This window comes from Pristis pectinata, chromosome 24 (assembly GCF_009764475.1).
Source record: "Pristis pectinata isolate sPriPec2 chromosome 24, sPriPec2.1.pri, whole genome shotgun sequence".
Taxonomy (NCBI): Eukaryota; Metazoa; Chordata; class Chondrichthyes; order Rhinopristiformes; family Pristidae; genus Pristis; species Pristis pectinata.
The window spans coordinates 20222229-20249250 of NC_067428.1; the positions used below are offsets into that span (position 1 = coordinate 20222229).

The 27022-nt window shown below is 41.9% G+C and overlaps 1 protein-coding gene across 4 annotated transcripts in view; it reads right to left on the reverse strand.

Moving 5' to 3' along the window:
• Window positions 1–1653: 1653 nt before the first annotated feature.
• The window catches only part of LOC127582576 (spindlin-1-like), a 71182-nt gene continuing 45813 nt past the window's right edge, over window positions 1654–27022 (reverse strand). For all 4 annotated transcript variants that reach the window (XM_052037947.1, XM_052037949.1, XM_052037948.1 and 1 more), the window contains exons 3-5: window positions 20116–20366; window positions 17471–17704; window positions 1654–11640 (exon numbers count right to left, since the gene is read on the reverse strand). In XM_052037947.1, the coding sequence (XP_051893907.1) occupies window positions 11441–11640; window positions 17471–17704; window positions 20116–20366 (685 nt within the window). In that variant the 3' untranslated portion in view covers window positions 1654–11440. The remainder of the gene's footprint in view (window positions 11641–17470; window positions 17705–20115; window positions 20367–27022) is intronic.

Consider the following 27022-nt stretch of genomic DNA (forward strand, 5'->3'; position numbering starts at 1 on the left):
TGTTCTTTCACATTATAGGGCATCTGCCATGTCCTTGCCCATTCAATTAACCTGTCTATATCCCCCTAAAGTCTCTCTGCATCATCCTCACAGTTCACAATGCCACTTGTCTTTGTATCATAATTAAGACTGGATGTATTATACTTAATCTCAATTGAATCATTGATGTAGACTGTGAATAGCTGAGGCTCCAGCACAATTCCTGCAGCACTCCACCAATCATTGCCTTCTAGCCCGAAAATTACCCAGTCATTCTCTTTTCTTCTGTCCTCAGTCCACCCCTGTATATCACAGCAACTCCCTGATTTTGTTTAATAATCTTTTGTATGACATCTTATGCAGGGCCTTATACACATCAACTGGCTCAGTGTTATCTATTCTACTATGCAAAACTTCAAAAGGTCTCCAACAGAGATTGCGTTTGACCTCATTGTGGCAGCGGAGAAGGCCGAGGACAGACAGGTCAATGTGGGAGTGGAGAGTTCAAATGACATGCAACTGGAAGCTCGAGATGGCCGTTGTAGAATGCAGGTGTTCTGCAAAACACTTGCCTTGTCTTGCCAAAGTAGAGGTCACATTGCAAGTAGATCAGGTTGGAAAAGGTTGGGTAGCACAGTAGCGTAGCAGTTAGCGCGACGCTATTACAGCACCAGCGATCTGGGTTCAATTCCCGTCGCTGTCTGTAAGGAGTTTGCATGTTCTCCTGTGTCAGCGTGGGTTTCTCCAGGTGCTCCGGTTTCTTCCCATATTCTAAAAGACGTACGGGTAGGTCAATTTGGGTTTTAAAAAAAATGGGCGGCACGGACTCGTTGGGCTGGAAGGGTCTGTTACCACGCTGTAAATAAAATTTTTTAAAAAATTTAAAATCTTCCAGCAGTTTATTTTTTGATCATGGTTGATCTTCTATTTCAATATCACATTCCCAATCACTCTCTATGTCACTTGATGTATTTTGTGTCTTGAAATCAATCTTCTTCCTCCTTAAATACATTCCCAACATTGACCTGGCAGCAATCATCATTGGGAGAGACAATCTGATGGCTAATTCCCAACAATGGCTCACAAATTTTTGAATGAAAACTCCATTTGTTCACTCAAAGTAAAATACATGGCCCGAAACTACACCTCCCTTGCACCCCTTCCCCCTCCCCAAAATAAAAGTCTGATATCATGGTCCACTTCTTTTAAGGAGCTGGGGACATCTCAAAGATTCCTGGGGACTTCCAGCTGCTCAACAGCCAAAGCAGCTATCAGGCAAAACATTTTTATTTTTATCAACTTTCTAATAATGTCATCCACCCTCCAGTCAAAGCTTCACTCTAATCCTGACACCAGATTTTCATTTCACCTGTAATTGCTTGATTTTAAATTCTCCTGCAGTATCTGAATTCACAATCCTGGATCATTAGTTCAGGATTACCAATCCAGGAAACTAATCTTCCCAGAATTTTTCCACTGACCCACTGTGGAGACCAATTATTCACTTTAATCAAACTAACTGTAGGGACTTGTACTTCATACTTGCCCCAGAAATCCCAACAATAATGGACTTTCTTGGGATGAGGAAAGAGGAAGCAGCATCCTAGATGAGAAATTCAGGAGTGAAAATGAATAAAGTCATTTGGGAATAACCAAGAAATTTCAATCCACCAGTCAATAATATGGATTTTTATTTTTTTTTGTGTTTCTCCATGGAAATGACTGCAGGACATCACAACTGGAAAAAAATATCAACCAGACATTATTTTTATTTAAAATGCAGCAATTTTTTTTAAACTGTTTTAAAATGCTGCCACTCCGAAGTGGCTGTTAGTGCAGGTTTTGATGTAGTTACTCTAAAAGCTGTTGAGATTCCTCCTGCTGAGAAAAAAAATAAATCAGTTCTAACACTGAATAGTTAAATGTTAAACGTAGCAAGTATTTACAGACCAGGTTTCCTGCCACAGTGGCCATACTGTGGGCAGAGAGAAGGGAGGAATGTTCTCCTGTTCTGAGGTAGTTGAAGGCTTGAACCACTCTCATCCTCTCAACCCTTTTACGGTCTTTTGCGGATACCTCCCTCTCCCTGCCCTAAAAACAGAGTCTTGCTGGAATGCAATTCCATTGGCATTCCAAGTCAAAACAGTCAACATTTTGTTTGGCAAATTGCTCAATTTCCAAGCCCAATCCTTTGCACACTCAACGTCCAAACAGTTCTAAAAGGTGTCAGTGGACAATGAGCAGGATTATTACTCCTCGACTCCATCTAGCCAAGTGTGCACAGAAGCTATCATGTGGACTGCCACCTGAATTAACACCAGACTGGGATTGAACCCGAAACCACATGCTTTGCACTGCAATGGATGCCACCTTGTGTTCTATAGACCAGTGTATCCCTTGTGGTGATACTCACAGTATGGCAATGGCACTGATCCCCAGTGGAACCCCTGGTGCTCACTGTAGTGTGATTGTATGAGGAGCAATTAAGCAGACTAGGCCTGTACTCTTGAGTTTAGAAGAATGAGAGATAATCTCATTGGAATGTGCAAAATTCTTAATCGGCCTGACCAGGACATGACATTTCTTCTGACTCGGGTATCGAGAACCAGGTGCCACCTTCCAAACATGGTGTTGGCCATTCAGTACAGAGATGAGAAGAAAGTTCTTCATCCAGAGGGTAGTTAACTTTTAGAATTCTCTAACCAAGATGGCTGTGGAGGCTCGCTCAAGATAGAGGATTTGTGGATATAGAGGGAACCAAGAGGTATGGAGTTAGTTCAGGAATGTGGTACTGAGGTAAAAGATCAGCCAACAATCTTAAGGAATTGTGGAGCAGGGAGGAGGGACTAAATGGCCTACTTCTGCTTCTTATGTTTTTATCAGGACCTGTTTACCTGTGGAAATCCCTATTCAATGTTAACTGCTGGACAGAAGTAATTGTGACAAATGACTTTTACAGACAGGAAACGTACATAGACAAAATCTACTTCAATATTTAAAAAATTAATTTCAGTAGTAAATTCTGTAGAAGAAATTTCAAAGGTCTTGGGGCCGGTATCTTTCAATTCATGAATAAATTATGATTACTACATGCAAATCAACGACAATATTTTAGAGTCAGTATTCTGCAAACATGTCCAGCTGGGAAATTCTTATGTACAATGATAGATATCAAAACATTACTTCAAATCAATTCAGATTGAAATGTTTTAATCTACTACTCTCATCCAAAGAAGACCATCGACTTATAAACATTAATAAAAAGTTGAGGAGGAATTTTGACAGATATTTTAAAGAAAAAACTCAATGGATCAATAGATTGTTGGAAGGTTCAATCAGATACAATTAACTCTGGGAGGAGCCCAAGCCTTCTACAGCACCGAAGATAAGGAGAACATCCTTAACAGGGAGAACATACACAATGCAAATAATATTTAGCATAATAAACCTATAACATTTACAATTTCATCAGCAATCTGCCTTCACAATCAGCAAGAACTCATCAGCTCTCGCTTACTGCAACATTTACACTTGCTCCCAGACACGTGCGTTTTAAGCTATTTTATGGCCCATTCCCTTTAAAATGGGATTGCACAACTGGAGAGTGGTTAGATTCAAGGCCTGCATTCTTTCACCCCGTCACACTGGAGGGGAATGGTGACAGTTCAGGACTTTTAACTAGAACACAATGGTTTAGTTGACATGGCAATTGACTGAACTGACCATGCTTAATGCTCACTGTGATTGCACAGTTAGTATGTGGTCTGATAGGCAGCAGTGAAATAGGTTTCTACATTTTCTTTACATCTTTTTGTAATTGGTAGAAAACAATTAACACACAGCCTTCTTGGTGCCACAATGGGATGGGGTTAGTGGGGGGTTGGGGGGAGGGAATTGGAAAGAGGTGGAGATGGGGTTGAAATTGTCTCATATCAAAGGCAAAGGGTCTTGAGGGGAGGCCTAAGAACATTACCAGTTGTTCCACACTGAAAATCTCAATACCAAACTCTGTAGCAAAAACTCTTTCAATGTCAATATCTAGCTAGACTAAATCTGGGGTGAAATCCAAATCACCTGCTCCAAAACTGTTTTTTGCCAAAATTGCAACTAAAACAAACTCCCCTGCACTTGAAATACATATCCCCCAATTTACCAAAGACTTTTTAAACCATGGCTATTTACTTAATTTTCTTAAGGTCTAATGTCCCACTTGCCCAGCCAAGAGGAGGCATTTCATATCTTCCCAGGAGACCCAAACCTGATGAGACAAGAATTCCAATGCAACAAGATTCAGCCATCTCCCCCAACAGAGTGAGATTAAGAAATTTCATCTGTGGTCTTTGAGACCAATACCCTCACCACACCACATCTATCAGCCTTCAAACACTGCTTACAAACATATCATTCCAACACTCACTCACTATAGAGAAGCCAGTGGAAATGAGGTGGAATTTTTGTCCTATTTTTTATGTATTCTCTGTGCAAATATCCCACCTCACTCACCACTCCAACTCATTCAAGGGATGAGCATTAATTTTTGTAAGTGCATTCTTCCAAAAGGTCAGATTTTTTTTTTCTGGTTGACGACGTTTTTCTTCCCACCCTCACCCACGGTGATAGGATGATCTACCAGTCACCCAGACTCGTAAGTAGGGGAGGCTGAGAACAGAGTGGGCAGGAATGGTGTGGATGTGGTGGGACAATGACTCTTACTACATCACTAAAATTTACCTGTGACCAAGGCTTCAGTCCCAAACTGGTCTGTGCTGCCCACTACTCTTCTCCAGAGGCTGGACTCAGGAGTTCCAGCATCAGGCCCTTGGCTGGTGATGGGATACAGAATGAGATGCACAGGCACGGTAGTGTAGCGGTTAGCGTAACGCTATTACAGCGCCAGCGGCCCGGGTTCAATTCCCGCCGCTGTCTGTAAGGAGTTTGTACGTTCTCCCAGTGTCTGTGTGGGTTTCCTCCAGGTGCTCCGGTTTCCTCCCACATTCCAAAGACATACAGGTTAGGAGCTGTGGGCACGCTATGTTGGCGCTGGAAGCATGGTGACACTTGCGGGCTGCCCCCAGCACATTCCACGCAAAAAGATGCATTTCACTGTGTGTTTAAATGTACATGTGACTAATAAAGATATCTTATCTTTTCTAGCATTTGGGTGGCTGGCTTGTGATGATGATCCTATATGTGAAGGGGAGTGGGTGAGCATCAGGAGTAGATGATGAGAAGATCAAGATCATGTTTTGTGGGAGAAGGTGATGGACGTGTGTAGGAAATGGAATCTGGGAGTTGGGAAGGGGCTAATTGCTAGGTTAGTGGTATTTATTGGGATGGGAGGAGGATTACGTTTTCACTTACCTGAAGCCTCTCAGGTTGGCACTGCAGGATTAAGACCAAGTTGTACCAGGAGTGTCAAAAACAGCAGCCCTACAACAACATGGTCCGAGCTCCCCCACAGAGTTCTAAATGGGCCATTACACAGAGAATGACATCATGCGCATCCCTGACAGGGAAACTACTTCGGCATTGCAAGGATGGTAAATGATAGAAACTGCTGGCTGAATTTTCCGACTGGCGTAATTTACCCTAAGGTGAGATCCAAAAGCAATTTATTCCTGGCTAAATCACTTTTTTTCCCCCCCAGTTGCAGAGCCCTGGAGAAATAAAAACTACTTTACAGTCCTATTTCTTTGAAAGAATTCAGTGTGCCAGGACTTGAGCTCGGAGCTATGCCCTTGCAGTGCCACACATTAATTTGGCAGTACAGGTGGCACACCCAACTACAAGATTCCACTACATGCCATCCAATCCCCGCAGTTTAAACAGATGGTGTAAATAATTTCACTTAGCAACCTGTTCGCTGAAGGGTGGCAATCTGCTTTATTCCATTCCTTCAGTGAAGCTGGGGAGCAGAACGCTACTCTGTGCGGGTTCCAGCATCAGAATAAGATTCAAAGACAGCATTTAAAGCCATTGATTTGATAGTTATTAAAACTATCATGTTTGCTTTGAGCAGTGAGAAAAGGAACTATAATGGATACCTGCCAGTTGCAAAGAACTCTAGGATAATGTCCAACAGCCTATGCACCTTTGAGATCTTCAATTTCCACCTTCAGGGACACTGGTGATTTCCTTTACTCCACCACTGCCTGGACCCTAAGCTTTGGAATTCCCTCTTAAAACTTCTTGACCTCCCTTTCCTCCCTTAAGACATTGCCTAAAGTCTATTCTACACCCAAGCTTTATTATCTGCCCCATTTTGTATCCTGGCATTAAACTTTGTTTGGTAACACTCCTGTGAAAAGCCTTAGGCCACGTTACTATGTTAAAGGCATTCAATACATGCAAGTTATTATAGGTAAATGCTTTCATTTAGGGTGAAAAAATATAGCCAATAAATGTAATTAAATAGTTTTAAGAAGGTATTTCACAGGATGTAGGCATCACAAAATCTGGCACTTCTTCCCCAATCCAAGTTGCTCCTGAATTGAGTGTCTTAACAAGGCCATTTCAGTGGGCACTTTTTGGTGTAGGTGTCTTTGAAGATCAGACTAGATTAGGTCAGCAAATTTCTTCTTTTAAAAGTCATCAGCAAACAATAATCCTGGAGTTTCACTCGCCATTTTGGATTTTTATTTTAAATACAGATTTATTTAATATGTTGTTTTTAATTTTCCTAGCTATTGTGGTGGGATTGATGAACTTGGATCATTATTCCATGTCTCTGGATTACTAAATCCAGTAACATAACTATGCTATGTTACTCCGAATACCTTGTATAACCACAGCCACATTGCAAAGCATGCTCCTATTGAGAATATATCAAGTTCCACTGTACAGTCTCAGCGGGGTGCATTCCCCACCTTGATTGTTTACCCTGATAGATCTAATACTGCTCAAATGACATGAAAATCAGAAATAAATTAAAGAACCACATCACAGATGTGGTCTTCACTACTGTGCAAAGCAATTTGACAGTACCAATGTCAGACCTTCTGATTTTAGGACAAATGTCATGGGGGCATAGATGAACCAAAAGCTAAGGTATTTTCGTGTTACGAGGTGTAAGCATATGCCACCAGGTTCCAGAAGCAAAAGTTTTGTGCAACCAAACATAAACCCACTAGGATGTGCAAAGGTAAGCCACAGTTTGCTCCAAGTATTTGGTACCCAAAGTGTACAATGAAAGCAATCACACTGGTTAGCAGATTGCCGTGTGCTTCAATTATCCTGGAACTTTTCTCTGTTTATCACAGTGGCTTGCAAATAAAGAATGAGATACATGGCAGAATATGGTCAGAAGTTGAGATGTTGCCCTTGAAAGGGGAGCACGTTGTAATGCCCACATGAAAGGCGCTTCTTAAACCAGTCTCCATGCTTAATCTATCTTTTCATTTCTCAGTTTATGAAGGACCTGTCCTATTCTAGAATGTTGTTGTTAATCCATTAAAAATATTTCAGTTCCACCCACTCCACAATCACCATTTTAGGAAGTGGGAAGGAGAATTGTCATAGCTGTCTCATCAAATTCCACCATCCAGGCCAGGGAAGCATAGTGACATTGTCCACTCCAAGTCAGGTGCCAAACTGTTTTGGAAAGACATTGCTATTCTTTCATCACCAATGGATCAATATCCACCAACAAAATTGTACTGTGGAATTACCTTCACTATATGGACCGCAGCAGATTGAAGCAAAGGCTCACCACCACCTGCTCTAGTCAGTTGGAGATGGGCAATAAATGTAACATTGCCAATGATACCTATATTCCCAAGAATGAGACTCAAGATGTTTCACCTTTATATTTTCATGTTCTGACAGAAACAATTCCTGGAAAATACACGATATGCATTTCCCAATTTTATATATTTATTTTAATCATTCATGAGATGTGGGTCTCACTAGCAAAGCATTCATTTATTGCCCTTGGTCCAAATCCATTAAAAGTTTGCTTTGAGTCAACATTGTTGTGAGCCTGGAGTGAGATACAGGCCAGTGCATGTAAGGATGGTATGTTTTCTTCTTAAACAACACTAATAGACCAGATAGGTTTTTACAACAATTCTGTAGTTTCATCTGAAGCATTATCTATATATTTTATTACAGAATTATTTAGTTACCTTGGTAGCTGTCACAATAGGATTTGAGCAACAGGTCAGATTATTATTACAGTTATTACACGACTGAACACATATTCATGTCATTGCGAAAGATCTCAAGATTTATGAGGGATTTTTTCCTTTATGTTCTACTTGAAAATATCCAGGTGGGTAAATGTGGTGGCTGCATTCTAGCCTGCTCTAGCAGACTTAGTGATACAGACACACGGTGTTTAGTGTGACAAATGGGCGGGATGTTATATCAAATCACTTGTCCTTTTGCTCACAATTGACTGTGTAGCACGTTTGAGAATATAGCGCAAAACACTACATGACACTGGAGATTTTATTGCACTCTACAGCCTTCAGAAATTTATCAATATCTTGGTATGAACAGTCCATCGACATACTCTCTTTGTTAGAGTTCAATGTCATAGAGCTAAACAAACTCTGGCCAGGAAGCCAAATAATATGAACAGAACTAACCATTCTTGCTAGAGTACTTTTAACCAGAATCCAAGTACAGCAAATAGGTTTTATGCCCTCTCTTTAAAATATCAGAAATAATTAAGACTGAGTAGTGTAGAATTAGTTGTACTCTGGTTAAAAAACATGCAAAGAGTTTTTAAGTTATCAACCTGGGAAGCAATCATTTCTGGAGTGACAAAAACAGCACCATAAAACAACACCTCCCCAGCCCAAACAGCAAGGGGAAGAAAAAAATAGTTTACATACATAAATCAATAATGAATTATATTTCTTTTGTATGTGTTGCATATTTTATAATTATATACATATGAAAGCATTTTGGCCTCTGTGCCAGTAGCACACAGCTCAAGTCTGCCAAGCTTAAAGACTAGTTTAGGAAACTGTGTTCAGCATCATTAAACTCAAACTCAACCCCCAAACTCAGTACTGGTACTGTTTAATTATCAACTTACTAGCAAAATCAAGAGCTAGTTAAAAACTGACAGTGCAATAAAATGGAAAGGGTGGATAAAGTTAGTTGGGGAGGGAACAATGATCTGACAGCAAAACAGACTCCCCTCACAACCTTCTAGAATGGAGGTCCCGTCCTGGTGAGGAGAATAGATTTAAAATCCTAGCGTCACTTGAGTACTGGGACCATTCCTAGGCTTCCATCTATGTTGGTATTTTAAGGCTGGTATCACCTACTTAAAACAATATTGATTAGTAAAAAGGAGCTCTGTGGGCAAAATTATCTGCGCCATTGGGACCTTACAGAATTTAGGATTTCTTTCTGCATACAAGTCTACACTTCTGCTTTTTCCATTCAATTCTAAATTGGAAATGGCTTAATTTTACGGTCATGCTCCTTACTCTGAATTCACAGACACCAAATTTACCAGCAGGAATATAAAGGTTTCCTGTCTCTCTGAACATTCAGCATTGAGTACACTGAAAAAGGGATAGGAACTATAACTCTGACCTGCTCGAAGAAATAGAAGCTGAAAATGAAAAGAGAATTAAAAATAATTCTCATGATATAATCAACGCAAAGTATTTCCCTTAAATGTGTGGAAACTCTGCCTGTGCCAAGTAGACTTTTACCACACATGGATAAAAGCATGCACACTTGGATTCTGTGGGGAAATGTCAATGAGGCTATCATCCTTCACCGACATTACTTAATCAGCAAGGACTCTCCTGCTCCGATGCATGGGGACAGGGAAATCCCAAAATCGCCATGAGTGATCTCACTTGTGCAGCTACTCTGCTCTGATGACAAGGGAGAGAGAATGCCCAACAAGTATTCTCCTTCTGAAAGGCTCCTACTGGAGCAGCTCAAGTGCTCTGCCGTGTTCACACTGCCATTGACAGAATTTTCCCATCTAGTTCAGAGACAGAACAAGGGAAAAGTCAACAACTTCACCAGGGGTAATCTTCCACACTTCAAGTGGACCAAGTGAAATCTTTAACGTCTCGTATTATACTTCACTGCTACAACACCCTGCCCCCTCCTACCCCCCTGATTCTTTTGGGGGTATGGGGAGATAGGATTGTTTCTGGTTGGGTGCAATGGCAGCAGCTAAGTGTGCTTTAGGAGTTGCACAAGAGTTCTGGCTGATACACAAAGATTTTTCTTATAAAGAGGGGAGGGAGAGTAGAGTGGGATGGAGGGTGGCAGCTTGGTTCCCCATGAGAAACCTTCTAGCCCTCTTTATAAATTATTAGTTATATTCAAAACAGAAGTGATTGAACATGGGAGAGCACATCTCCCACACAGAAGCACAGAGTTGGGACCGAAAACTGGAAGAGTTTTGCTTCAAAAGGAATAAGGCCATTAAATCCAAAATGCTACTTATAGTTATTTACCTTTAAAACAAAGCCAAAGACACAAAATAAAGACAAATTCGATATCCGATGAATCTTGCAAAAGTTGCACAACCAAGAGACAATATTCTTTCTGTTAGCCTGAACATGGTAGATATGACGGACTGATTCTCCCTCACACACACACAAACACACACGCGCACATGCACTCACACACAGACTTTGACATGGGATCTATGTGAGACATGGAAAAAGTGCGTTATAACAAATGGATGCAAAACACAGGGAGCTCTGCAAGGGAGTTGATCAGCATGCGTGACACCAGATGTCATAGCCAATCAGAAATAGAAAAGTAATTGCCATAAAGATATCTTTATGTAGTTCCCTACCCAAAACTATTCCCACCCCTCAGCACAACCAGATTAAATTCTGGTTTCTTTTACTCTGTTCTTTTGACAAAAATTAGAAAACATGTTCTATCTAGGGTAAATCACACATTTTAAAGACAAACATAAATCTTTCAAACAATTTAGGATCTATTTGACCCCACTTTTATAACAAGATTCTACTGCCTAATTTGGTCAATGTATTCCCTATACCCCCATTGCACCCTCCACCCAAAAGGAAGGAGCCTAGCCATAGTCAGCAACAGGGAATGTGCCTGGTGTAGCCCAAGGTGACCGCAGTCACATTTAACCCCTTGCACAAAGTGCTCCCATCAAAAAGATCACACTGGAAACCAAAAAAAAAACTTAGCCTTGTAAGTTCAGGAGTCCAACAGTGCTGGGACCACAAAACTCGGCAGCGAAGGACCCTTCCTTTGGCCTCACAGACAACGTTACAACCCACGGAAGCTGTAATGATCATAATGGTTGGTGCAACAAACACCATGCTGAGCCAAGTGCTGGGGAAATGTCAAAAGATGGATGTGTATACTTCACCTTTCAAAGTCTTGGAAATAAACACATGGAGGGCTAACATAAAGAACACAAGTCTCTTCAGTGATCAGCTCACAGTTCACAGTAAAATCTCTTAGTGAAGGCAATGACAAGCGTTGCATGCAGCTAGGAGGTTTTGACCAAGTCATACACATAAATGTGAAAATCGTCATCAAACTTGATGAAATAGACTGATGGTTTGGCTTGCACTTGGTGAATCACCAACCCTGTTCTCTTTGTGCCATCCTCGGTGACATACTCCACTTGCTTTCCCACCAGACTTTCGATCACTTCACCAGGCTCAGTCGGCAGAACTTGCTTGTTCTCTGTCACAGGAGAACATACAATTAACATCTCACCCAATGCAATTTGCATTTTTAAATGCCTTCCGTAACAATTAACAAAAATATTACAATGCTTGTCACTTTTCATCTTTAGTTATAAGGCATTCAAGTTAATTGTGAGGAGGCTGGGTACTCTAGGTGAGTCCCTTATTGCAGTACCCAGCCTTTACAAGAGCGGGTGAGATTGGGTATCATGCATGAGTGACACACCTCCCTTCCATTACCTACAAGGCATATCAGCAGTGTGATGAAATATTCCTCTCTTGCCAGCTCCAACACCTGTTCATGAACTCAGCACCATCCAGTACAGAGTAGCAGACTTGACCAACACTCCAGCCACATCCCTAAACATTCACTTCCTCCACCACCAGCACAATGTGCTGTCAGTATGCACCATCTACAAAATGCACTGCAGCAACTTACAAAGGCTTTACTTCATATGGGCCACCATTCAGCCTTTCAGAGCCATCCTGTTCTACCACTTATTTCCCTGTAACCTATCCTATTTTTTAAATTTTATTTACAGTGTGGTAACAGGCCCTTCCGGCCCAACGAGTCCACGCCGCCCATTTTAAACCCCCAAATTAACCTATCCGTACGTCTTTAGAATGTGGGAGGAAACCGGAGCACCCGGAGGAAACCCACACAGACACAGGGAGAACGCACAAACTCCTTACAGACAGCGACGGGAATCGAATCCCGATCGCTGGCGCTGTAATAGCGTTGCACTAACCACTACGCTACCGTGCATGCCCATTAACACCCTGCATCCACTTAGATTCTCACACCAGCTACCTACACCAGCAATAATTTAAAATAGCCAATTAACCTAAAAAACAGCACTTTTTTGGACTGTGGGAGGAATTCAGAGCATCTGGGGGAAACCCACGTAGTCACAAAGAGATCATACATACTCCGCACAGACAGTAATAGAGGTTGGAATCGAACCTGGGTTGCTTGGAGCTGTGAGACAGCTGCACTACATGTAATGCCATTGTGCTGCTTCAACATCAGCAGTTCCCCAAAGCACGACCTCTGCCATCTGGGACATGGGAGCCAGTGCACGGGAAGGGAACCAGAGTGCAGTCTGGTTCCCTTCCAAACTGTACACCATCCTGACTTGGAAATATAATGTTTCTCTTTCACCCTCACTGAGTCTAAATCTGAGAACTCCATACCCAACAGTACCTGTGTAATACCTTCACAAGGTCTGCAGAAGTTCTTGGTGGAGCTCTTCATGAAGTTACTCAAGAGCAATTATGGATGGACACTATATGAAACACCCATGGACGCTACTCGGAGAAGTGTGGGTTGATTAGAGAAAGCCAGTATGGATTTATTAAAGAAAAATCAGGTCCAACTAACTTAATAGAGTTATCTGATGAAGTAAGAGACTATCAATGAGGGGAATGTAGTTGATGTGATATATATGGATTTCCAAAACTTTCTTGTTAAAGGGCCATATAACAAGCTCGTCATCAATTGAAAGCCACTGAATAAAAAGTACAGCGCAGATAAAAATTTGCTTAAGTAACAGGAAACAACGAATAGTAATGAAAAGTTGTTTTCTGACTGGAGATAGAACAGTTCATATTTCTATCCACTCTGTCTATAATCTTCATGATATTAAGTAACTTCATCAGGTTTTCTCACAACCTCTCTGTACCCCAGGAGTCTGTACTAGGCCCACTGCTTTTATCAACATGTATATTGATTTGGACTTGGCTGTACAGGGCACAGTTTCTTAATCTACCCTAGACACAAAACATGAAGGTTTAGTGAACTGTATGGAACTGAGCTATAGACTTCAAGGAGATACAGACAGGCTGGCAGAGTCAACATTTACTGGCAGGTAACATTTAGTACTAAGAATGTGAAGTGTTACATTATAGCAGGAAGAGACAAAATAAACATGAAGGCTGCAGATAAAAATGGAGAAACAACTAGCCTAATTCAGCGAAATCGTGATACACAAGTTCTTCCCTAGTGCACCATGTGCTATCCTGTGACTGTGCTACGGTTGATGTAGTATAGTACACAAACAGCACCTCTCCCCAACATTATTTTACTTTGCCTCCACTTCAGCTCTGCTGCAGAAACCCCCATCCACGCCTTCATTACCTGCACACCAAACTATTCCAAGGCATTGGAGACCTCCATCTTCAATAAACCAGCTCATGCAAAGCTCAGCTGCCCAGACTGTGCCCTGCTCACCCATCCCCCTACACTTGCACAGCACACAGGACTGCACGTGGCTCACTGCCCAAATTTGGCATCTATGGTGACCACCTCAACTTACTTATTCTGGATGATGGGTCAACTGACCCTCTGCGCCCAAGATGCATTTGGTGAGGCAGAGGAGGCTCTGAGCCACCAGCTCGTTATATACAGTAAAATCTTCAAACCCACTTAAGTGATGAAAAATCTATTTTTTTTAAATTAAGAAAATATATGTAAACAAAAATACCAACAAAGAGACAACAGATTGCAGAGAAGTGGGGAATGGGATTGAAGGGATTCTCTGAGGCCAAAGTCTGTTTGGGTGAAAGACCTCCTATCTCGCAAGGGAGAACATAAACAAGAATCAAAATATAAGATAAAGCAAAATAATTCATGCTATTGCCTACACTTATCTTCTTCCACAGGATGGGGATCCTGTTTCTGTTGGTGCGCCAGCCTTCCCTGGAATAAGGCTAAGGGCCAAATGTAAAGTTCTTCTGGAACATCTCCGTGATTCCCCACTGGGTTCAATGTAGAGTTCAGCAAGTGGAGCAGAAGGTCAGAGGTGTGAGCCACAGATGTCTGACAGCCAGCTGCCCCCTGCCCATTCTGCAACTGGCAGTCAACTTCATTTGGCCCTTTGGCTTCCAGTGCCCAATTCAACACTGTAACCTTTGTTTCTGCAGCACTGCAAGGACCACGCTTGCCACACATTTGTACCTCCAGTTTTCTCAGATTATATTTTAATTTCTCCTCCAATTAATTAAGGGGACTCTCCACCATATTTCAACAGATAATGATTACAGCCTTTGCAATGCTAACAAGGTGTGCAGATGAAATGTATCACTCCGTGGGAATTCTCTAATTAATTTCCCCTTCCTTGCTGGAGATGATCAATTCCCTCTCTGTGTTGCTACTGCAGTGACAGGCAGCTAAACAAAAGCCCAGGAGTCTGCAATCCATAAGTGAGCTTTAACACTGAGGCGTTTGATGATTTTAACCAATCCTGATCCTCTCACAACTCTCAGGCAGACACATGCACTTTAAACAGCGAGCCACTAGAGAGCAACCAAGAGCATAATCATTGGCTGCTTTACTCTTCCCCAACCAGTGCTGTAACCAAGATCAGAGAATGGAACACAGACTGTGGCTACAGGCTGGAGTTTTCTTTAGAGACACAGAACTCACCTCTGAATCCTCCAGACTCTATCTTCAACCTAGCTTTTACTGCAAAACCAGTTATGCTTATACAGTACTTTTTTAACATGAAGGAGTTGCTGATTCCCAAGATGGGGGGATATTTTTTAAATCAGCAGAGTGACCTATACCCTCTAGAATTTTAGGAAAATGAGAAAAGATCTCATTAAAACATAAAAATTCTTAAGGATTTGAGAGGATAAATGCATGGAGAATGTTTCTCCTGCCTAGAGCCAGGGGTCACAATCTAACAAATAAAGGGTCAGGCATTCAAGAGGGGGATGAAAAATACAGCAAATCTTTGGAAATCTTTTCCCAAGAGAGCTGTGGAAGCTCGGTTGCTGCGGGCATTCAAGGCAGAGATCGATAGATTTTTAGATGTAGGGTTCATGCAGTAAGTGCCACTGAGGTAAATGATCAATCATGGTCTTACTGAATGGTGAGGCAGGCGTGAGGGACTGAATGGCCTGCTTCTGCTTCTTGTGTTCTTATTTCCAGTAGAACTCTCATTGGAAGGTGACACCTCACTGCCTTGGTGCTGAGGCTTCAGGCTGGTCAATGATTAGATTAACTGCAAAGTACACCATCAACTGTGTAAGGCCAATGGTGCAATGTATGATACTGTCATTGCTCAGGGAATGCAGAACCACAGGCATCATGACCAACGGTACGCGGGGCCTTCAGAGAACATCACAAACCCAACACCTGAGGAAAATGTGTTCACATTTTAGAGCAAGTGTTTCAGTTGGTTTGGAACCAGCAAAGTGTGACCTGTGGGATGCCACAGGATTGAGGCCCACAGGCAGCTTACAAGAAACCCACACAAGAACATAAGAAATAGAAGCAGGAGAAGGCCAAATGACCCATCAATCCTGCTCCACCTATCAACAAGTTAGTGGCTGATCCAGTCTCAACATCACTTTTCCCCCATATCTTTTGACTCCCTTGTAGTTTAAATGTCTGTCAATTTTCACCTTTGATATATTCAATGATTGCTTCCAAAGCTCCCTGGGATGGAAAATTCCAAACATTCACAGCACTCTCTGAGAAGATGATCCCTATCACTATCTGAAAGCACCCTTTGTTCTGCAACTATTCCCCCTAGTTCTAGACAATCCATCTAGGACAAACATTCTGTCAGCACCCACCCTATCAATCCCCCTCGGAATCTTATTATAGATAACAAAATCAATAAGACTACCTCTTATTCTCCTATACTCCAAAGACAGCAAGTTTAACCTGCTCAACCTTTTTTTTACTAGATCAATCCCTTCATCCTGGAAATCAACTTAGTGAACCTTCCATGCACTGGCTCCAATGCAAGCACATCCTTCCTTAAATACAGAGATCAAAACTGCACAATACTCCAGATGCAGTCTCACTAGTACCTGGTGGAGCTGCATCAAAGCTTACTTTTATACTCCATAACCTTTACAATTAAGGTCAATATTCCAGTAGCACAGTCTGCATTATGTAGGCTCTAATTCTTCAAGGACAGTGATGCATTCAAGGTCATCAAAAAAATACAATCTCCCTTGCCTGATCAGGCCATGGAGGCAACCAGAATAATCTATGGTAGATTCAAAACATAATGGACTCTGGATTATGTCTAAACTGGAAATGTTCTTCGTTCAAAGATAGTCTCACAAAGGAACTGGACAGCAATAGGTTTGTTTTATTGCAAGCATAGCAAACATTATAGTTTCAGGACAGCTTAACTGTAGCCTTGGTTGGGTATGAAGTTAACAGGAGACTTTATAGGTATTTTGTCCCATAAAACCAAAATAAAATTCAGCGCACTTACCAGGATTGGCAGCAGAGTCAGATGAAAAGAGCTTCTCAAGATGGATTAGCTGTGTAACCGGTGTTTCCTCTTATGAGGAGGCTATCTTGAGACTTCGTTTCATTTCCTTTGGAGCACATTTCTCAGTTGAAAAACTTTCAGCTTATTGATGCTTCTTCAGCAGTGCTTCTCACCAAAGGGCACAGAAAATGTAAGGTTCTCCCCCCCACTAAAAATAGCATGCTGTGCTCTGTCATAGCTCTCAGGGACAGGTGTCGTACCTAGATGGACACTTTTTTTGGTGGTGGGTGTGAATACTTCAATCTCCATGAGGTGTGGCCTGCTTCCAACGGGATGGTCATCTTCACAAATCAATCTCATCAATTCTGCTCGTTAGAGAGGATACATCAGACCACTCCTGATAACATATGACCAGATGGTATATCCTACAAATGGTAATAAAACCACTACAAAGCTAATGTGCCCCTTAAATATGATACCCTGTGAACAGGATGAGCTTGAAACTTGGAAATGACCTGGTGCGCTGTGTGTATACAGTCACCTGGTTTTTGAGTGTACCATTGTGATACAATTCTGCAACCAAATGTATACCTGAATCTGGCAGGATGCGGAGATCTCCCTCTTTGTAATCCTCAAGTAGCTGGTACATATAGAGAACAGGGTCCTTTTCATAGGTGATATAATACCAAGTAGTCATGACAGGTGCACGAGCTAATACCATCCCTCGCCATTCATTCTTGGATCCATCATCCTTTTCGAACATGTGTTCCACTGCTTTGCCCACTATTAACTCTGCCAAATCACCATCCATTATTTTTGTTCGACCTGTTGGAAAGGCAGGGATCAAAAGTCAATGGTAAAAATCAAACAATCCACCACAGAAGGGGCCACTTGGTCCATGCAGCCTGTGCTGGTTCTTTATGAGAGCAATTCAATTAGTTGCACTCATTCTTTCCCCATATCAATCATGTGCTCTAACGAAAGCTCAGCAACCTGGTTAACTGCTTCTTTCTCCACAGATGCTGCCTGATGAAGCATTCCTAGCATTTTCTATTTATATTTCAGTTCCAATTGTCAGTCAGGGAATCCTTCAATGTTGGAAGTTGGATATTGAGTGGAGATAACTGGAAGTTAGGACAGACCAGTTGGGCATGTACGCTCCAGGTCACTTGATGTGCCCAACCTGCACACAGTACACATTCCCTGTCTGGAGTCACATGGCTAGGATGGCCATCTCAGAGAATACGAGGGGCCAAAGGAACATGTGTAGGCTCTGGAAACTACTCTGAATTCAGTGAGATTGTGATTGAAGTTGCTTATGTCCCTTGATTCCCAGTGACTCATAGACTGAACATTCATAACTCCCTTGGGTATGGTATTCAGAAGATGTGCAACCCCCTGTGTAAACTGCCTCCTTACCTCAGTCCCAAACACCCATTAGTTCCAGACTCTTTAGTTAGAGGAAACAACATCTCAGCATCTGAGTATCAGAGGCTTGACTGTTTAATGAGATCACCTCCTGTTCTTCTAAACCCCAGAGAAAATAAGCTAGTTTTATTCCATCACACGCCACTGATGACACCCCTCTCATCCAGGAATAAACAGGGAATCCATGCCATAGTTCCTCTAAAGCAAGGTATATGCAAGTGATCAAAACTACACAGGTGTGGTTTCAAAGTCCTGACAAACTGCAATTAAATTTGCTTAACTTATATGTCAATCCCTTGCAACAAAGCCAATTTTATTTGACTACCAAATAAGTATGTACACCAAGCAATTATGACACAGAAGGTGGCAATGTGGTCCACGCTAAATCCCAGCAGAGCAATCCTTTTAAGTATCATCCCTCTTGATATTTCCCAGTAGTCCTACAATGTTCTCTCTTGCAACTCTCTCAACTCCCCTTTGATTTTTTTTTGCTCTTTTCTTGCACTGAGTAATTTACAGCAACCAATTAATCCACCAGCACCTTTGGGATGTTGGAGGAAACCAGAGCACCCGGGGAATGTGCAAACTCCATGGAGACAGCATCCAAGGTCAGGATAGAATCTGAGGTCCTGGAGCTGTGAGGCAGTGGCGCTAACTGTGGTGCCATTATACTGCCCTTTACTGCATGTTAGCAGTACATCCAGATCCCACTGAGCACCAACATTTCTTGTTTATAATATTTTTACTCTTCTCACTAAATAGAATGACCTCCCATTTTCTCCATCTGCCCCTTCTTGTCCACTCCATTAAACTCTCAACATCCCTCTGCAGATTCTCAGAGCTCAGGGATTACCGGAGGGCAGCTGATCCCCATGGTATCACATTCAACATGGGGCATGGTTCACAGAAAGGGGAAGGCCAGGAATGTGGAGAAAATATAAGGATAAGGAAGTAAAAAAAAACTGAATGTAGCTTTAACACTATGTCACCCTAACTGTGCTAAACCATTTCATATTAATGTCCTTAAAAGGGTACCCCTGAATCTGAGAGGACTCTCATAAGCTCTGTTTAACAGTACAAATGGAAGATATCAACAGAAAGTTCAACTTTATTTAAGAGTCTTTGGAAGGGGAGCTACAAAATAAAAAATTAACAATGACTCATCTGATTAAGTATTTTTATCATTAGATTTCCCATCTTTCCCTGTTTCACAGTTAAGACCCAGCAACAGAGACATGCATCATATCTAAATGAACTGTCTGAGAGTTCTGGGAATGCCCAGATTTGCACCAAAGGAATTCAAATTATTTTGCATAGACTTGAAGGAGGCTTACATCTGAGAAAAACCATCTCTGAGAATTGAAACCACTGTAAACTCGGTCCAAGCACAGAATATAGGCATAACAAGGACCCTTAGATTCATGGTATGTTTAAAAAGCAGTCTCAAGATTCCCCGACAACAGACACCATTAATGGAAATCTGTGCAAACTCACTTTACATTTGAAGAACTGTTCTCCCTCACTCTTCTTCTAAGGTGCTTTTTAAAACCTGCCAATTATTTTTATTGCCTGTCCCATTTTGTAGGCCAAAGTCAATTTTGTTTGATAATGCTCCTGCAACATATTTTGGAATCATTTAAATTTTGGAAACATGATTTATTAGAAGTTTTGGATCAATAGCTATTGAGATTAAATATGACTTTATAAATCTCAAACATTATCTATTAGAAGTTCTGGATCAAGAGCTATTGAGATTTTAATGACACAAACATACAAAACATTCCATGGACTGGTTCTAATTTACATACCACTTTTGTCAGGCAGTATTTCAAGTCCCGAGACCCTCTCATCTTTGAAAAGTTCGATCCCATACACACAGTCGAAATCGTCGTATTTTACCAAGAAGAGCGAAGGGTTAACTGGCAGCTGGTCCAAGACTGTGCCCTTCCACTGGGTAACCACTCCCGTCTTCTCCCTCCATCCATGTTGCACTTTACTTCCAACAATACTGCGCTGTTTATAGGCAACTGGGTCACTCGAATCTGCTTTGCTACGCTTCCTTGGAGTTAAAACAGCATGAAAAAAAATAATTTGTATTGGTCTAGTTTTGTCACACCTTCCTTGGTAAAAGGGTAAATGCATTTGAACAATCAACAACACATACAGTATTAGTGTCAGATACATGATTCTCAATTAGGCCACTGCCAACCCAAACATTTTAAAATGATTTGCAACCTGTAGGAAACTTATAGCAATGAAACAGGCAATATGGGGTAATGTTTCTGCCCATTTTGCTCCACTATCAGATGCCTTCCACCTTATCAATGTCCTATTATGGTATTTTCCTTGATGCTGTCATTTACCTTTCCTGTAACCACTCTGTGTGCTTCCGTTCAGCTTCTCTTTATGTTGTTGTTTTCTACTTTCTAACAGCTCTCTGAATAAGAATGTCCCAGTTTAGATCCCTAACGTTGTACTTTATAATATCTGATTCTGGGTTCCCCTCTTCAGCAGGAACATCATCACCTAAAAGACCTGCAACAAGTTGGACCAACGCTTTGACCAAGCCCCAGCCTGTTCAGTCTTTTCTTCCACTTTCTCCATGCTTTGTATCCTTTTTGTAATTCAGGGTTCTCCAAATGGGTTAAATCAAACTCTCAAGTTACATACATTATCTTGCTTTTGAACTTTATTCTTCTGGATGTGAACCCCAGTGCTTTGAATATACTTTTTATGGCTTTGTTAAAAAAAAGACTTGAGAAAACTGCATTGCCACAATGCCTTTCATAACCTCAATATATCCCCAAATGCTTTATAGCCACTGAAGTGGGAATATTGGAACCGCACCACCCAATCTGCACACAGCAAGCTCCTACAAACTGCAATGTGACAATCTGTATCGACAGAGAATAAACATTGCTCAGAGTAACTCCAGACTTATCCAAATAGTGCCAAGGGTTCTTTACTGTCACCTTATAATCACTATAATTACTATAATCACACAGTCCTTTTTCCACAGCAAGCAAATCAAAAACTAGAGGGCATAAATTTAAGGTGAGAGGTGAGTGATTTAAAAAGGATCCAAGGGGCAACGTCTTCACACAGAGGGTGGTGTGTACATGGAATGAGCTGCCAGAGGAAGTGACTGAGGCAGGTACATTAATGACATTTAAAAGACACTTGGACAGGTACATGGATGGAAAAGGTTTAGAGGGATATGAGCCAAATGCAGGCAAACAGGACTAGCTTGGATGGACACCTTTTTTGGCATAGACGAGTTAGGCTGAAGGGTCTGTTTCTGTGCTGTATTACTCTACAACTCAGACTGAAAGCTGGAAAGTGGCAAGGGCTTTTACAGCCAGTATGAATATGATGGGTGGAAAGACCTTCTTTGCATTGTAAGTTACTAGAACTCCACATCCAATTGCACTCCAAGGAATATCCTATCTTCAATCAGGACATAGGAGAGAAAACACCCAAAGGGGTCAAAGGCAAAGAACAAAATCAGTAGATCGAGTAATTTATTCAAAAGCAACAAAGCAGAACTCTTGCAATCGTAATGATGAGTACTTGGCTACAGAATGCTGCAAGTTAGGGAAGTTTAGAGAGAGGTCAAATTAAAAAAAAGAACCATGGCAAAGAGTCAATGCAGCAACACTTCACACCAGGTTGTGGTCAGTCAGTACATACCCACTCCACTAAACTTCACAGTCCTCGATGTCAAACTTGCTATCTATATAGATGAGAGAGAAAGTGGCTTCTGCCCACAAACCAAGCCACTAACGTATCCTTCATCACAAAGGTTGAAAACAAAGCTGCCTGTTTTACTTTGCTTCAAAATGGAAAAAAAAGGCGCAGTAACCACAGAAACAAGTTGGTAAGAATTTTAAGTTCACTCAACTTGCTACAGGACATCCCCCTGCAATCTGTCAATGCGACAGCAAATAAATATGTAGTGTCTTTAGAACTGGCTTTTGTTAGTTCTTAGTAACAGTATCCATGGTACCAGTTGTCAGGGTTTAGTCAGTAGATGCAAAACCAATGCATAGTTCCATGGTTACAGCCATCGCTAAATTATAAATTAATTTTATTTCACATTATTGGAAATCATCCCCAGAACTGTGACTTGCTTTGATTTGTAGCTTTGGCAAGGCACGTAGCGTACTTGCTTCTTATTCAGCAGTAGCAAGTTCATGTCCCCATCCAGAGACTTAAGCACAAAGTATCTCAGGTGACTCTTCCAGTGTCATTCTGACAGAGTGCTATGCTGTGAGAGGTGCTATTAGGTGCAGTAAGGTCTTTCTGCCCTTCTAAGGTGAAATAAAAGATCCCATGGAATTATTTCAATGCTGAAGCACTTTCTCAGGTGTAGAACAGGTGATCTGCTCAACTGCACATGCAGGTAGCATGTAAACTGCTGGCTCTATTTCCTACAACAATGAGCACACTTCAAAAGTTGGATATGATAGACTTTTGGGAGATTCTGATGCTGTGAAAGGCAATATCAAAATCCAGGTCTTTCCTGCTTCTTTTGCACCAGCACTTTTACATTGGATTCCTTTGCCCTCAGCTGTGAAACTTAGCCTCGTATGCTGCTCCATTCTGACATTTCTGCATCAAGGTCAAGACTCCAGGGGTGATTATAAAATCCAATGTGTGTAGACATACAAGGCTAGCTCCCACACTCAGAAGAGGTAACCCTATAATTCTAAGACCACTTGACAAACTCAATTTTCATTGTTCTACTATTCGCAGCCTTCAGTTGCCTGGAGTCTAAGATTTGGAATTCTTTACTCAAATAACTACACCTATTTTAAGGCACAATTTAAAACCTACCTCTTTGACCAAGAATTTGGTCACCTGTACTACAATCTCTGTGCAGAACTTGACAGTTTCATACATTTTGCCATAAATTTGCACCCTGCTCTCCAATTCACTTGGACTATCTCTGACACCTCCCTCTCTTTCCATCTCCATCTCAGGAGATTCCTTATCCACTGACATCTTCTACAAACCCACTGACACCCACAGCTTCTGGTTACAGCTCCTCCCACCCTGTCTCTTGCAAGGACGCTATTTCCTTTTCTCAACTTTTTGCACCCACATCTCTGCCATGTCCTGCACCTCTACTCTCACCCCCACCCCTCCCAGACCCAACAGGGGTAGGGTCCCCCTTATCCTCACATTTCATCCCCCCAGCCTATGTATCCAACACATCATGTTCTGCCATCTCCAGTGGGACCCCACCACCAAGCACATCTTCCCCTCCCCACCCCTTTCTGCCTTTTGCAGGGACCGCTCCCTCCACGGCTCCATAGTTCACTCCTCCCTCCCCACCCATCGTGCTCCCACCCTGACTTTTCACTCTCTTACCTGCCCATCTACCTATCACCGCCCTGCGCCCACCCCACCTCCCCTCTTTTGTCCACCTATCACTGCTCTGCTTTTCTGCCCTCTATATTGGGCTTCCCCTTTTCTTATCTTCAGTCCTGAACAAAGGTCCTGACCTGAAACGTTGACCGCCTGCTTTCCTCCACGGATGCTGCCTGGCCTGCTGAGTTCCTCCAGCATTATAGTGTTTTTCATCTAGATTCCAGCATCTGCAGTCCTTTGTTTCTCCACTCTCCTTATACAGCTCAGTGTCAAATTTTGTTGATAAATCTGCTCATCTCATGATAATTGTTCCTGTGAAGTGCCATGGGACATTTTCCTACATTTAAGGCATCATGTTGCCGTGTTGATGTTAGTAAGTTTATTGAGAAACACTCTTGGCATTTATAGCAGTTCAATGGGTGTTTTGTATGATGGACTACAGCCAAGAGAGTTTGAACAACACATTCACTATCTGCCACATTTTAGATAGGCAAAAACAGGTCTGTGCCAAGTTGCACTTGGATACATTAACAACCTGCAAAGTCTCCTCTCATCCACTGTGAAGTGAAGCAGGGCATTTTTGCGTTAAACCCTTGCTATAAGCCCACCAGCCTCAATACTCCAGATTTCTCACATTACAAAGCTGGACATCAAAACCAGTCACAAGCCTCAGGCTTCATTTCACTTCACACACTTGGCTCGACAACTGCCAGAGGACAAAATTAAATGCAGGAGGAGGAAAACAGCAGCAGGATGGAAATGTAAACGCAACATGCTCAATGGCCCCCGACCAGCTGCTCTGTAAAGAACAGCTGCAGTGTTAAGAGACAGAACATAACCAGCAGGAGTCGGAAAATAAGAAATGCCAAGACAGTTAAAACCATGGATAACTCTGCCATCCATTCTCCCTGTACAATTATTAATGTGGTTTACAATGGAATGCCATTTAACAGATGTCGAACCTGTTTATTGTAAGGAGGTGAGGCTGGAAGAAGGGTGCAAATGAGTGAGGGAAGGTGTACGCTCTGATCCTGTTCTCAACTATCACTCAGGGGTAAATATCCTTCCTGCAGAGATCACTGGAATAAAAAATCAGCAGTTAGGCACCTGAATGGAATTTTCTTTCAGGATACCATGGTCAGCTGGGTGAAACCTAATCCAACAAAACACAGGAATTAAAACTGATTTACTTGGTCAGCTCACTGAGTTAATAACACACAAGGTAACCTCATCAAGTGTTATTCTTCTGAGATTCCAGACACACACACACACACACACAATTATAATGCAAACATTATTTACTTATCAATAATTAAATATGGTTCAGCCTCATGAGGCAACATTGCATGTTTTATTACCACATAAATTGCAATTTGATTTTGCATTCTGACATTAATTTGGGGACTGAAATGTCGAGAGCGGGTGAGTAGTGGAGAAGTAAAAGGACTGAGCAAAAATTAAATCAACAGGCAATATTGATAATCAAGTGAACCTTCTTGACAGTTAAGTTGGTGGGCTCAGGGTAGTTTTTGCTACTCACAGAAAACCGGGAGGTGACTGAACACTCAAACCAAAACTCCCAATATGTAATCTGGGCGAGGCTAAAAATATTTCACTTATATACTTGCCCCCAGCAAGTTCCCAGTTCAGCAAGCGCAGAAACAAAGCCACGCGTTCTCGCAGAGGTTAAGGTTCTCTTCAGTATAACTCGCCCCTCCCACCTCCAAGTACCTTCCATCCACCGACCTCACCCCATCCCACCACTCCCCAACCTCGAGCAGAGTTCCACACTTTGATGTCTATCCTGCCTTCCGGTTAGTGCCCACCCAATCATAATTGGCAACAGTCTCTGTCTGTAACCAAAACATTAATTTTTGATTGTGCAACTTGGAAAGAACATGTGGAAAGCAGAGCACACCACGCCAAAAGTAGAATAACCAGTAAAGCTGAAAAGAAGATTAGGGCCATAGTACATTATGGTTAAATTACTGGCAATCTAGAGGCTTGATCTAATAGTTTAAGACTCAAGTTCAAATGTAAAATCACAACAGCTAGGAAATTTAAAAAAGTTAATTAAATAAATCTAGAATTTCAAAGTGAAAGTCGAGTTTATTGTCATATGTCACAGGTGCACTGAAAGACTTACTGCAGCAGCATCACAGGCACATAGCATCAGCTGTAAGCTGGTGTCATGATTGCTGACCCTTAAACTACTGAATTCAGATAAAACCCTTAGGGTTCACACATGACCTTAATGGAAGAACTCTGCCATTCTTACTTATCTGGCCCAAATGACAAGCCACATCAAAGTTTCCTTATCAGGAACAATGGAGCACGTCAGGCCTTTACTCACGGATGATAGAAGAATGAGAGGTGATCTTACTGAAACAAGATTCTGAGATTTGACAGAGTGGATGCCAAGAGGGCATTTCCCCTGATTGGGGAATCTAGGGGATGGTCACCTTTTTAAAATAGAGATAAGGAGGAACTTCTTCCCTCAGAAAGTTGTGATCAATTGGATTCTCTACCAGAGAGCCATGGGACTGTTTCATTGAGCATATTTGTGGAACTGAAGATCTTGGGGATCAGGAAGGAAAGTGGAGTTGAGGCCAAATTCAGATTAGCCATGATCTACTGAAGGCTGGAGCAGGATCAAAGGACCAGATGGCCTATTTCTTATGGTTGAGTCATAATTGCCCTCTGGAATTACCTAGTAAGCCTTTCAGTACAAGGGCCATGAGAGACAGGAAATAAATGCTGGACTTGCCAGTGACGACCAGATCCTCTTCAGAGATGCAACTTGAACTGATGTTTCGATGCAATATGGAGGGAACGCTGCACCGTCAGAGGTGATGTCACCATCCTGCTCTCAAATTCACTTGGACCATTTCTGACACGTCTCTCCCTTTTCTGTATCTCTCTGCCTCCATCTCAGGAGACAAACTATCAATGGACATTTACTATAACCCGCAGACTTCCACAGCTACCTAGACTACAGCTCTTCTGACCCAGTGTCTTGTAAGGACACCACCCTTTTCTCCCAGCTTCTCCATCTCTGACCCTCTTGCTCTCAAGATGAAGCCATTTGAGGACATCTTTATCAGGAAACGTTGCTTCCCTTCTGCAGTGGTTGACCATAAGACACAGGAGCAGAATTAGGCCACTTGGCTCATCAAGTCTGCTCTCCTATTCGATCACAACTGATTTATTTTTCCCTCTCAATCCCATTCTCCTGGCTTCTCCCCATGACCTTTGACTCCCTTACTAATGAAGAACACCTCAACCTCTGCTTTAAATATACCCAATGACTTGGCCTCCACAGCCATCTGTGGCAATAAATTG